We start from the raw sequence: 13,432 nt of genomic DNA on the forward strand, positions 1-13,432 counted from the left end.
ACTGAAATTGAAATGTGGGGCAAGGTTGGAGCCAGTCCTCTTCTCAAGGAACTCCATAAAGACTGTGTTATTTACCCCAGGCTGCAGTGCACAGCCTTTATTCTGCAGCCTCTATCAGAAATCAGTGCTCTATTGTTCTCTGCACTTACACAAATACACAATATGGGCTTTTAAGGAGCTTTTGTTTAACTGCTGTTTACCTGGAAACATATACTGTACTGGCACTGACGTAAGGTGTCTGTTACAGCCACAGATAACATGATCAGCGCTGGAAAAAAACTGGCAGCACCTCATTAATATTGCCCACTCTTTATAAATTTGGTGTGTTCATTTTCCTTGGTCATTTGTTTGACTCTCTCACTCCTACAGGTGCTGATGGAGTGCAAATCTTGAGACACCCGTACTCAATAGTTTATAGGGAACCAAACTGCTTTCCCATCTCCTCTGAGAGGAGGGATCCTGGAGGAGCAATGTTGTGTGAAACCCCCACCTTAGCAACAAAACCCACACTTCAAAACACAAATTCTCATCAAAATTTCCAGGCTGAAATGCACTTTTGTAATATTTATCCAGGAGATTAGGAAGCAGCAATAACTTAAAAAGCATTGCAGGGGTTTTGTGTAGCTGATGGGGAGGCAGAGCTCGTTAAATAAGGCATTTCTGGGCAATTTCTGCACTGGGGTGAGTTCCCTCAAGTCCTGTGTGTGTTTGCAGCAGAGGAATAGATGTCCTCATCCTGCTCAGCATCAGGAGGAGTGGCTGGCACCCAATCTGCACTCCTTGAGGAGGGATTAGCGCAATCATTCCTGTGTTGAACTTTACATGCTTATGTCCTGCCAGCATTGAGTGATACAAGATTGTACCTAAAGCTGTGTGCACATCAGCCGTGTTACTGATTAGGAGCTGGCTGTGTGGATTTTGTGAAGGAGTAAGATAATCTGTGTTTCCTTTTTCTCCCTCACTGTTTCCCCCTCTCTTGATTTGAGGGAAAAACACCCAGCACAGAACCTCTGAGACTGAGCTGTTCAGGCAGTGCTTCTGCTGGGGCTTGGTTAATGACCTATTGTGGATTCAACAAAAATCCCCTTTACATTTCTCCTCCATCTGCTTTGCTGCTGGGGGTGGGGGAACCCAACAAAACCAGCACAGAGAGCAGTCCATTAAAAATTAGATCTGATGTCTAATAAGTAACACAGCATACTCGGCCTGCTCTAGAGACTGCACTTTGTCTGACCTCCACTTTTACATCAACTCTGTGGAGTCTTTGTCAGAAATTCAGGGTTTCTGGCACATTAACGCTGTACTTGGGGCTCCCTCTGCCGGCTCTAACACCGGCCAGCGCTGCCTGGCTCTGCCCGAGAGCTAGATGTGAAATTATTGGGCTGGAAATTGGGCAGCCAGAGCTTCACAGGCGACAGCACTTCAACACAACCCCAGCACTCCTCGTTGTTTGTGTGAAGTGAGCTTGGTTGCTTCTTTATATTTGGGGTCTAGTGAGATCTGGTCCTTCCTGAGGGCATTACCAGGGTGGGAGGTGCTATTGTATTTATTAAGGCTTTCCTCAGCCATACCTGATTGTAATCCTGTGTGTGTTTTGCATGGCTGAGCAACTTGCTGGCTTCCTGGAAATGCAGCCATTTTGCAGGGCTGGTGTGGATAAGCATGTGTAACTTCTGCCAGAGGGTCCTGAAATGACCCAGACTGGACAGAAAACGCAGGTGTGGTTCCAGATTGATGCCACCATTGATGTCTGCAGAGCATGGTCTGAGGCGTCCTTGTTGCTGCTGGGGCAAATTAACCTTCTTCCACGAGCTGCTGTGTCCCAGGCACCTCGCTGAAGCAGCTGACCGAGGTTTGCAACTGGAGAAACGGAGCCAGCAGATAATTTTGCCCTCTAACCCTGACATCTCTCCCACAAAAACCACTGGCTCGTGCCTGACAAGCTGTTGGGTGAAGAGCAAACAGTGTGGGAGCTGAGGCCGAGCAGATGTCCTTAGTCACTGGGGTGCTGCCTGTCCCTCCGCCTCGGTGAATCAGCCACTTCCCAACAGCAGCAGCTGCTGGGGTTTGGCTCCTGCCCTTGGCACGAGGATGGGCTGCAAGGACAAGGCCAGGCTGGGGATGCTGGGCTGCAGAGTCACTGCTGGGGAAAGACAAGAGCAGGAGTCGTGCAGTGTGTTGGGCTTGCAAAGGAGGCAAAGTGCTCCAGGGTTAATAAGGAAATCTGCTGTGGGTTGTTTTTTAAAACAGCATTACCCTCATTCAGGATTTTTTTTTTCTGTGGTTAATGTTGATAGGAGACTTTTCCATATCCCCCCAGCACTACTAGATTAGCTCAGTGGATCTCCTGTCTGTGCTTATGGATGCAGTGAATCAGCTGCTGTGTGCTACCTGGGTTTGTTAGAAGGTGGCTGTTGCCTTTTCAGAGTCTTGTACACAGGGTGTAATCATACAAGTGTCAGGTCACTGCCACCTCGGCAAGGAGCCTGCTGAATTACAGGATGTTCCTGGTGATGGATGGGCTTTTCACAGAGGCTGAGTTTTTATAACTAGAGATATTTTTCTGTCTCTGGTCACAATAGTATAAAAATGCAATTTAAAGAGCCATTAGGTCATAGCCTCTGAGAAGACACAGCATGTCAATTTTCTGATTCAGGGGCTTCCTCGGGAAGGGGAGGAGGCATGTGTGAATGCCCAGTTCTCTGTTTGCCTGGAAAGGTCAGTTATTGCTGCTGCCTTGTGTGTGTCAGGGATGGAGAGGCTGGAGCCACCCTGGTGAGGTCAGTCATCTGTCCCCAGAGCAGCACAGTGGCACTTCCTTACCCTTGACCACTTTGTGGTGCAGGAAGAGGCTGCACACAAAAAGGCATAAACTGGAGGCTTCCCTCATGGGAGTCGGGGATTTGAAGCATCAAGGTTTCATCTCACTGCACAGACACAAACTGAAAGCCCTTTCCCTGAGGAGTGTTTAGTATTGACAGCATGTGTTTACCTGCACTGACCTTTTTAAGGGATGAGCTGTGTGCCTCTGCTGGGGCTGCCTACTGTTTCCCATTATGCAAGTATGCATGTGGAGGTGGGGAACAACCAGCAGAAGGTCATAAGAGGCCAAGACCATGTTTTGGCCTGAGGGGATCCAAAAATCACCTGTGAGCTCTGCTAATTGAGAGCACTCCACACAGATCCTTGCTCCAAATGTTCCGCTCCAGTTCCTGCTGCTGAGCTGTTTCTTGTGCTTCTGTCCCTTCCCCAGGCACCTGCCTTCAGTGCCAGGACAACACAGAGGGAGCCCACTGCGAGCTCTGCCAGGAGCGCTTCTACCTGAGTGTGCAGCCTGCCCACGCCTGCCGCCGCTGCCCCTGCTCCACTGTCGCCTCCACCGGCACCTGCCGAATACGTAAGGCTTCTGTTTCGGTCTGATTCCTCTGATAACCAGTGCAGCTCTTTTCAATTAAGTTTCTACACAGAGTGCATCAGCCTAGAGAGGTGTTTTATAGCCCATGAATCTCCTGTCTGTGGGAACCGAGGCACCTTGCTGGAAGCAGCGCCCACCATGATGTGTCCCTGGTGCTTGTGTTGCCCTTGTGAGAGCAGCTGTGCACTGGAGGGCATCAGAAATGCTTTGCTACAGACTGCAGCCTGCTCTGAAAGACCTGCTAATTTTGGCAGAGAGAAACTGCTGAGCTTGTGGCAGCCAGGAAAGGTACAAGAGATACCCAGCAGTGGCGTGTAGCCATTCATACCTCTGAGAGCCCTCTGAACATCTCCGTGGGACTTTGAGCAGAGATTCCCCAATCTTTCTGCTCTATTCTCATGTAACAGAGAGGTCATAGCTGCAACAAACATATGTAAGAACTTTGTTTGCTATTTCCTTAGATAGTTTTGCCATCAAGCCATCTCTGGCTTCACATAGGCCAAGAAGCTCCCACAGACTGCTTACATCCTGAATATAGTTCCATCTGGTTTCTGAAATTGGCTATTTGAGATGGAAATGTTAAGGAGTAATAATCTATCTGCTTAGCAACATGCTGAGCATGCTCTGTGCTGCTGGTACAAGGCATCAAAAAACTCCAAAGCTTTGTTTTTGCCTCTAAGATCAGAAAAACTGCTGCAGTTGTATTTTCAGCTTAAAACTTGGAATTGGTTGATACTCAGTGGCTGCTGATTTTTGTTCGGGTCCCACAGAATACATGGGTTGCTATTCAACAAGATCTTGACAAGCTTGAGAGTTGGGCAGAGAGGAACCTCATGAAGGGTCACCAAGGGCAAGTGCAGAGTCTGCATATGGGGAGGAACAGCCCCTTGCACCAAGACAGGCTGGGCGTGACCTGCTGTAGAGCAGCTGCAGGAGAGAGACCTGGGCAGCAAATTAAACATGAGCCAGCAGTGTGCTCTCATGGATAAGAAGGCCAATGGCATCCTGGGGTGCATCAAAAAAAGTGTGGACAGCAGATTGAGGAAAGTTCTCCTCTCCTTCTACTCTGCCCTAGTGAGGCCTCATCTGGAGTCCTGTGTCCAGTTCTGGGCTCCTCAGTTTGAGAGAGACAGGAAACTGCTGGAGAGAGGCCAGTGCAGGGGACACCAAGATAATCAGGGAACTGAAACGTCCTGTGAAATCCCCCAGTGAGTGTTTCTCTGCAAGGGGCTGTGGCACATACCTGCTTTGCTTTCCATGTTCTTTAGACCCCGGTGAAACTGCCCCGAGATGTGACGAATGCAGAACCGGGTACACGGGCCCCAACTGCAACCGCTGTGACAACGGTTACTACAACTCCGACAGCATCTGCGTCAGGTGCAACTGCAACGGCAACGTGGACCCCGCGCGCTCGCCCCGCGTGTGCCAGCCCGAGAGCGGGCAGTGCCTCGGCTGCCTCTACCACACGACTGGCTTCCACTGTGAGGACTGTGAGGATGGCTACGTCCGAGACCCCGAGGGCACCAACTGCACCAAGAGAGGTAAAACATACTCCTTGAACCAGCACCACAACCTGCAGTGTGGCTCAGGGGAGCATGAGCTGCCCAAAGGCTGGAGAGGGAATACTGTTAGTTGATCAAATTGCTTTAGATTTATCTGGCTGGTGGGACAGCGAAGAGTGCCAGACCTTCATAGCATGTTGGTGCCTACCAGCCTCCCATCTGTGGTTTGGAGCTCCCAGCCTGTGGCAGGCATCTCTAGTAAACCAGCTGGAAAACAAAAACTATTTGTAGTGTATTGAAATGTCCATTTTCAGATTCCTTTGCTTGATATCCTTGGTCTCTTTGTGCTCAGTAGACTGTCCTTATTGATTAGTCCATTCAATAACACTGTCTACTTCCCCAGAAAGAGGGTTTATAATAAATGTTGGTGCTCCTCACACTCTGCAAACAATAACCATTTGGACCAAGTGAAGATAGATATTATTTTTTTTTTCCTTTCAAAGCGAGGAAGCCAAAGCTCAGAGAGGTGAGATCCAAACTTCACAGTGAGTTAATGCCAGAATTTAATAGTAGCCACTCTGGGATTGTCTCATCAGCCTTCAATCCCTATCTGCATGTAGTATCTCAGGTGTAAATGGGCTCTGGTATTTTGAGAGGCTACTGCACAGCAGGGGGACCCACAGGAAAATGAGAGGAAATGGTTCTGAAGTTGCTCCTTCAGTAGTTATCAGAAGATTGGTCCATGAGATGGATGTCCAGCTCCATGTGTAGAAACATTACTGGTGTCACATATTACATAACAGAACCCAGAGTTCAGGAAAGTATCTGGGTCCAAATTCGTCCTTGTCACCAGCAGAGATTTAATTCATATCTTCCATTAGGAGCTAATGTGGTTTTCACTCCCATGCTGCTCTCTGGAGGTGTAATCAGAGTTGTTCTTTGCGCAGGGAGATGATCAATACAAAAAAGTTGACTGCTCGTTAGCTGTAACTGTGCCGTTACATGGCTGGAAACGGCATTTCTGCATCGAGTCATCCATTATCTCCCTCTGAACAGCTCTGACTTTGTGCAAAGAGCCACATGACCTTGCTCCAATAAAATCCATATGTATGGCTTTGTGTACTCGCAGTTTTCACTGTTCAGTTTTATTTTAATGACATTATTCTAGCCAGTTTCAGATGTGGGAAGAGACAATCCTCTTTCAAAGAGACTGGGACATGCTCTTCTAGCTTTCCTGTTTCCTTGACACCTGTTTTTTCTCTTTCTTATTAAGCAGCTTAAAAGACAAACAGTTTCTTTCCAGTTTCTTACACAGAACTTACCTAAATAATTGACATACTGTGGTATTGTGCATTAGCTAGTGTCAGGTTAAGGTTTTCCTAAATCACTAGTGCATTTGAGTGGCCTAGTTTTGAGTGGCTTCTGGAGTGAAACCATTACTCAGACTCCATTTTAGTGGTTGCAGTTGAAATAAGACATCGTGTTTTGTACAGTGTGGACAAAGCTAAACCCAACCTTGAGTATCCACACTGGCTGTTCAGAGTCTTCAGTCTGAACAAGACTGTGATGCTCTCAAGGCTAATGGAGAGAATATTCAAAGGACATGTAGGATGACCAAAGTCAGAGCTCTTGGCCCTGGGTGGATGGTGTTCCTGCTGCGACGGTGAGGCACAGCAGTGAGGACCTCACACATCAACACTTCAAAGTACCTAAAGGGTGGATGGCAGGAAGATGAGGTGACACTATTTTCTGTAGTGTCCAGTAACAGGACAAGAGGTAATGGACAGAAGCTGGAACACAAAGTGTTCCATTGGAATACAAGGAAAAAATCCTTTGTTGCTGAGCTGAGGGAGCCCTGGTTCAGGCTGCCCAGGGAGGGCATGGAGGCTCCTTCTCAGGAGGTTTCCAAACCCACCTGGACACGTTCCTGTACGCCCTGAGTGAGGGGAACCTGCTTTAACAGGGACTTGGGCTGCATGAGCTTTGGAGGTCACTTCCAATCCCTACCATTCTGTGATTCTATGACTGAGGGATGCAGTGTGGCACTGTGCCACCCATCTGAGCATCACAGCCTTCCCCAGAGCTGATGCATGGGCTGCCAGCGAGGCCTCGGCTCCTGCCACTGCTCGTTCCTTGCAGGAGGCAGCAGAAGCTTTGCAGAGAGGCTGCATTTCAATCAGGCAGCTGGATGTGACGCTGACACTGAAGCTGCCAAAGCAGCCCATTGACTGAACAGCTGCTGCTCTGGAGAAGCTGCTCCAGGCCAGGCTGAGGGCAGCTGGAGGGGCAGCGGGAGGCAGCGCTGTGCTCAGCCTGACAGCGATGGCTCAGAGTGTGGCTCTGTTCCACCCTCACGTTACCCTCAGCTCCAGGAAATGTTTTCACCCGTGTCCCCCTTGCCAAGGCTTAGCTGATGCTGACTCACAAATAAAGCCCAGAAAAGTCCTATTTCCTTGCTGGTGAATCAGCCATTGTCTCGGTTTTGTTTTTTGCTAACTATAGCTACTGGCAGAGTTTGCCAAGAATTAAGTGTTGATGAAGGAATTTGGAAAGGATGACCAAATTCCTCATGCCCTTCTCTCAAAGCTGTATCCAGGAACCTCTCGCTTCTGTTACATTGCTTCCTTCTGCAAAATTCTGCCTGTTATCCCACAGAGACATGCATTCTGGCATTCAGCATCCCAAGTATCCTTATCATCCTAAGGCAGAACCTGCAGAGAATAGGGGAGCTGCTACAGGGAGGGGCCTGTGATTAGGAGCCTAAATTTAGGGGTGTGATGCCCCCTCCAGAGGAGATTCTTTCTTCATTTCCTGAACTAGGAACATGACAGCCCAAAGTTAACTTGTGGGAGTTCCCCCAAGGGCCCATGGCAAGAGATGTGCTGAATATTTCCAGCTCCTGTTGCCATTGGAGATGCAGCTTAGTGCAAAATTAGTCCTTCGGAAGTGACTCTTCTCCTCAGTCATAATTAGTAGATGTTCTCTTCAAGAGAGCTGGATCAATACAGCACTGAACCGTCAACTGTAATTGCTGCAGCTGTAAGTGGGTTTAAAATGAAATTGCATTTCTGATAGCAGAGAGATATAGAAAAAAGTGGGGGAAAAGGGTACATCCAATGTGCTAACTGTGAGAGGTTTAAGCTCCTGCAGTCACTGTGTCCTCCCAGCCTGACTGTGCAGCCCACAGACAAGAAGTGAAACTCTGTCTTTAAGTTTGAAGTCCAAACTCTCACTGAGCTTGATAGGGCCATATTCTCATGAATATCAACTGGACTGGGTGCTTTGCTTTCCTTGTGAGCTCATGTATCTAACACTGAACCTTGGCTACTGCACCTGTCCATCCATCAGCAGCTTTTTCACAGGAATGCTGCAGTCAGTGAGCCCTTAGCACAAAGAATTATTTAAAAACCCCACAAAACCCACCCTGGGTGACCATTTTTGTAAACTATTCTGAAGAAATATGAAGTTTAACAGCATGGACTTAATTGCCACAATAACTGTGATATAAATATCAAGTCTCTTGTGTTTGTGTTTGATTCCAGCTTAGCAGAGGAGTTCTTTTCGTTGATCATTTGTTCTTTGTCTTGTAGAAGCCACTCTTGGCCCAGAAACAAGGGAGTTTACAACTTCTGCTCCAAATGCCAGCAAGGCAACATCATTTTCAACAGCAGTGATAAACAGTACGTTGTCACCAACAACTATCCAGACCTTATTTCCTATGAGCTCCTCTGACAATAGTACCTCTGCTTTTGCAGACGTCTCATGGACTCAGTTTAACATCATTATTTTGACAGTCATCATCATTGTCGTGGTCCTATTAATGGGCTTTGTGGGTGCTGTCTACATGTACCGTGAGTATCAAAACAGAAAACTTAACGCTCCGTTTTGGACCATTGAACTCAAAGAGGACAACATCAGTTTTAGCAGCTACCACGACAGCATCCCCAACGCTGACGTTTCAGGGCTGTTGGAGGACGATGGGAATGAAGTGGCACCGAATGGACAGCTCACGCTGACGACTCCCATGCATAATTATAAAGCTTAGAAGAAGTGATGCAGCTGTTTTAAAGTTGGCATAAATAAGTTATAGGGCTTGTTGAAGGGGTATCAGGATCCGTGCCGAGGCTCCACGCAGAGGAATTTGCTCTTCAGATGCTCTGCTGCTGGGGATGCTGTAGCTTGCAGGTGAATAGAAAAAAAGGTGTAGTACATCTGAGTTCCAGGTAATGTGGTGAAATGCCTTCAGTGTCCTGTTCTCCATAAAGATCCATAGAATTCACTGTTGTTGAAGACTTGATTACTCTGAGATGAAAGTAGTTGGTTTTGTGAAGAGGTGATGGGGTGGAGAAAGCAGCACCCCATGATTAGTCAGAAGCTACTTGATTTCCAGCCAACCTAACATGTCTGCATCCTTTAGTTTGAAAAGTAGCTCGTGAATTAACAATGGATTTTCAGGAAATAGACCTTTGTAAAGGCTTCATATTAGTTCCTGATAGGAATTTGTTTGAAAAGGAGGACAAAAAAGGGAAACAATTGTTCACTGTACTAGCAAAAGGCAAGTAGAGGAGTGAGTTGCACGCTTGAAAAGTCACTGTTATCAGTTCCCACTAAACGGGGAAACAAGGGAAAGAAATCATGAAAATATTGGAGTTAGGGAAGAGACTGAGCTTTTCCCTTTCTGAGTATTTATACAGGGTGATGATGCTATTAAAACATAGCAATCCTTTTTTTTTTTTCTAGAAGGAGTTAATGAACTTGTATAGTTTCTGTGCAAGGGAAGACGACAAGACATCTCAGGGTTGCCATGTACAAATAAAAACTAGGCTTAATACCCTACCCTGATAGAAATGATGTGTCCTGTAGATAAAATGTAATATATCTTCTTGGAATTGTATTTGTAATTATTTGTATAAAAAAAGAGACAACCAACCAAAAAAAACTCACAACCCTCCTCAACAACAAAACCATGAACCCCTCCCCAACCTCCCCTAGTCCCCACTTTATCATCTAGATTTTAATTGTACAGTGGTTAGTGGCATTGTTTAAAAAGAAAACAAAAATGAGGATTGTTTAAAATACTGTAAACTAGATGGCAATATTGTTGGAGCTGGGACTCTGGCAAACACCGACTGCTTAAAGCTTTTCCTCTAGTGTCATTGAATAACTTTCTTTTTTACAGAAAATGTGAGTGCTCCCTACTTGCGTCTGTCAAATTTTCCCATTCCTTTAAATATAAACACCGGGGTGGCCGTGACTAAGGCCTGACAGGTGTCCAAAAATTGGATGTACCCTTCTCTTTTCAGTCTTTATACAAAATGCAAATACTGAGTGCACTGAGAGCCTGATCTCAATGGTCGAGCTGTTCCGAAGAGGCTGCTGCCGTGTGAGTGGATCTCAGTGTCGTCTCTTCCGTGCTGCCTCGGTGGCAGGGGGGATGTGCCTGAACTGAGCACAGCCTCTGAGAGGCCAAAAGCAGAAATCTCCTGGATTTGGGTGGAAATGGCAGGAGCCAAAACGTGCTTCTCAGCTTAAAAGCTAAAAGTGCACAGATGCTTTCAGGAAATTTATGTAGCACAAGGTGAAGGTGGTGGGGAAGAATCAGTTGACAAAAATACCTACAGGGGACTTTAGGCTTTAGAGATCCCCTTGATTTTTATGGGAGGCTGTCAAACTGTTAGCAGAGGGAGGAGGACTAATGGGCAGCACAACATGGGGAGGTTGCACCACTGAGCTCCTGGCTTCGCCCCCCTCAGCGTGTGCCTCAGGGTGGGCACTGTGCCCTCCCTGTGCCCAGGAGCTGCCAGGTCACACTGACAAATATCAACACATTACATTTAAGCAGAGTGTGAAACCAATGTTTCACCTAACTCACGACCAACCTCAGAACTAAAGCTGCCTTGCTGTGTGTGGTAGTGCTTTGCAAGCGCTTGGTGCTGAGGATAAATGAAGTACCTGCTAAAGGTCAGCAGGAGCTGACTGATGCATCCTCAGAGCCAGGCTAAAGTAAATATTTCTCGAGGTGAGAAATGGTAGGAAGAATGTGGTGACTATTTATTTGCTTTCTGGTGCTGCATGGAGGCTTTTCTTATCCTTGGAGACTTTGAGGGTGGGTGGGGAATAGGTGCTTTAAATACATGCACAAAGATGCCGTTTCTGCCTCAAAAACTTGCTGCCTGATTGAAAAGTGAGGCTTGGCAAGTAAGAAGGAAAATAGTTGAGGATGACCAAGGGAAATGGCGAGGGCTGAATGTGGAATTGCACACAGGCCTGAGCTGATGGAACAGACCCATTGCCTCCTGTGGGCCTGGGTGAGGTCCCATAGCTGAGGTAATAAATTTGGGTGATGTCATTCAGAGCAATGTCACTTTTAGTTATAAAATGGGGGAGGACTGGAGGAGAAAATCTGGATACTGCTGATCCTCAAGTTTCTCATCATATTTTTAAAGAGCAGAGAATTTCCTAAAAGGTTGTAATTATTTAGCAGTGCTGATTTAGTGATACACTTGCACTTGGTCACTTCATAAGGTGGGGGAAAGTAATTAAGGAAGTGTTACCTTCTGGCACTCATGCTGGGAGGCAAAATGAAGGACAGATTGTTCACTTGAATGTTTCCAAAAGATTTTAGCAGATCTTTTCATCTTTGCCACAAAACACCTCTTCCTCAGATTTTGGTGTGACTGTAGGCTACTTTGTAACAGGAATAGGCTTTGGGTTTTGTTTCGTTTTTTTTTTTTCTCTGACTGTAGAAATAATGACCATCTGCTAAACCAGAGGGTGAGTTCAGCTGCTGAGCCCTCCTAGTCCATGCCTACCAGAGCACAGGCTTTGTTTATGTCTGGGCTGCTTCTGAGCACCCAACTACTCCAAATGCTTTGTGTTAGAGCCTTAGGCTTAAAAAGAGAGGCCAGGATGCCTTACAGTCAGTCTGCAAGGGAGGGCAGTACAGCCACGCTGTGGTCTGTGTGTCACAGGTCTGGATGAAGGGATCTAGTTAGCTCTGAGGCTTGGTTAGGCAGGAGGGGGACTTGGCTACCCAGGTCTGGACAGCAGAGGAAAGCACAGGATGTGGCACAGTGAGGATGTGGCACTGGGACGATGCTTGTCAGATGGCAAAATGAATCAACAGGAAAATGCCGTCCACCTCCAGCCAGCCAGGCCTTTGGCACAGAGGAAGGGTGTTTAATGGAGGAGACTGATGTCTCGACAAATAAAAAGTAAACAGCTTTGTGTTCGACTGTGGTGAGGTGAGATTAGATCCTCCCTGCTCCCTCCATCGATCTACAGCTGTCCCCTGGGCACCACAGGAGGTGAGGTGGAAGCTGAGCTGGTTAAATCTTCAATCAGCTGAGGCTGGCAGTGTATTTTGAGGGGGTGCAGAGCTAAAATACCTGTGCCATGTGTTATAATTTGTCATGAAGCTTCAGTGATGTGGCTGTCAGGGAGGAAGGCAGCCAGTGGCATGGTACGGTCGCTGTAGAGCACAGAGAAGGTACGACAAGGTGGGTGAGGGCTGGGTGAATGGGAAACCAGCTCTGGAGGCATGATCCTTGGGGTCGTGAAGGCCCTTTAGACCCAGCTGGTCTGGATGGGGTGAGATCCACAGTCAAGTAACTGAAGGCAAAAGGATATAATGGAGTGGGTAAAGGGCAAAAAGCAATGATGTGTCAAAGGCATGGGTCAGCCTGGATGGCTCACGGCTTAGGAGAGCATTTGGTAAGCACAGAGTGCAACAGACATGCAAAGAAGTTATTGGGTTAATGTGAAGAGATGATCTCGAATGTAGCTAGAAATAACTGCATGGAGGACGAGCCCTGGGGAGCTGTCAGGAGATGTCATCCCTTGGAATGGTAATTCCCTTGGACCGGGCTGAGCAAACTTAGCACGCTGGAAGGATTTATGAAAGAGGAGGGGATGAATTCCACATCCTTCAGGTACCTCGGGTCAGTTAACCACTGCTGCACAGCATCTTCATCTCAAAGGTTACACGCAGTCGAAGTGTGGCAGAAAGTTTGCACAGTCTCCTTTAAATAAAGGATATGAGATTGAATCCTAAAAATATGTTTCTCTTTAAAGTGAAGTTTTAAAATGAGCTCCCACAGGACTCTGCTCTTCACATGTCAGAGGGATGGATTAAAATAAGAAAAATGTGGGCCTTAAAGGTTGTATTTGCTCCCAACTGAAACCCATCAGTCTTACTACATCCAAATAAGGCATCTCCTAAGCATATGCCATGCTTACAAATGCATTTCTAAGAGAAAAAAAAGTGTATGATTTGAATATATGTCAGAATTTATACAGAAGAATGTTATTTAAAATGAATAAAAATAAATGTATATAATTTGTATCTATGCCACTTGGGTTTTTGCATTTGTTTTCTGTTCATTAAAGTTCAGCAGCCAGAGTTGGATTGAAACCTGAAGGATTGAATCTGATGCCATCCCACTAATGGCATTTGTTCCAAGAGAGTTATTCCTTCATTATGCCCCTGTATGTGAGATGAGAACCCCGTCTCAGA

General features: G+C 46.7%; 1 protein-coding gene across 1 annotated transcript in view; it reads left to right on the forward strand.

Moving 5' to 3' along the window:
• The window catches only part of MEGF9 (multiple EGF like domains 9), a 52,378-nt gene extending 39,177 nt beyond the window's left edge, over window positions 1–13,201 (forward strand). Inside the window, exons 5-7 of the mRNA XM_062011967.1 lie at window positions 3,254–3,397; window positions 4,684–4,956; window positions 8,508–13,201. Coding sequence (XP_061867951.1) covers window positions 3,254–3,397; window positions 4,684–4,956; window positions 8,508–8,962 — 872 coding nt within the window. The 3' untranslated portion in view covers window positions 8,963–13,201. The remainder of the gene's footprint in view (window positions 1–3,253; window positions 3,398–4,683; window positions 4,957–8,507) is intronic.
• Window positions 13,202–13,432: the final 231 nt, after the last annotated feature.

The sequence above is a fragment of the Colius striatus genome, chromosome 19 (genome assembly GCF_028858725.1).
Source record: "Colius striatus isolate bColStr4 chromosome 19, bColStr4.1.hap1, whole genome shotgun sequence".
Lineage (NCBI taxonomy): Eukaryota > Metazoa > Chordata > Aves > Coliiformes > Coliidae > Colius > Colius striatus.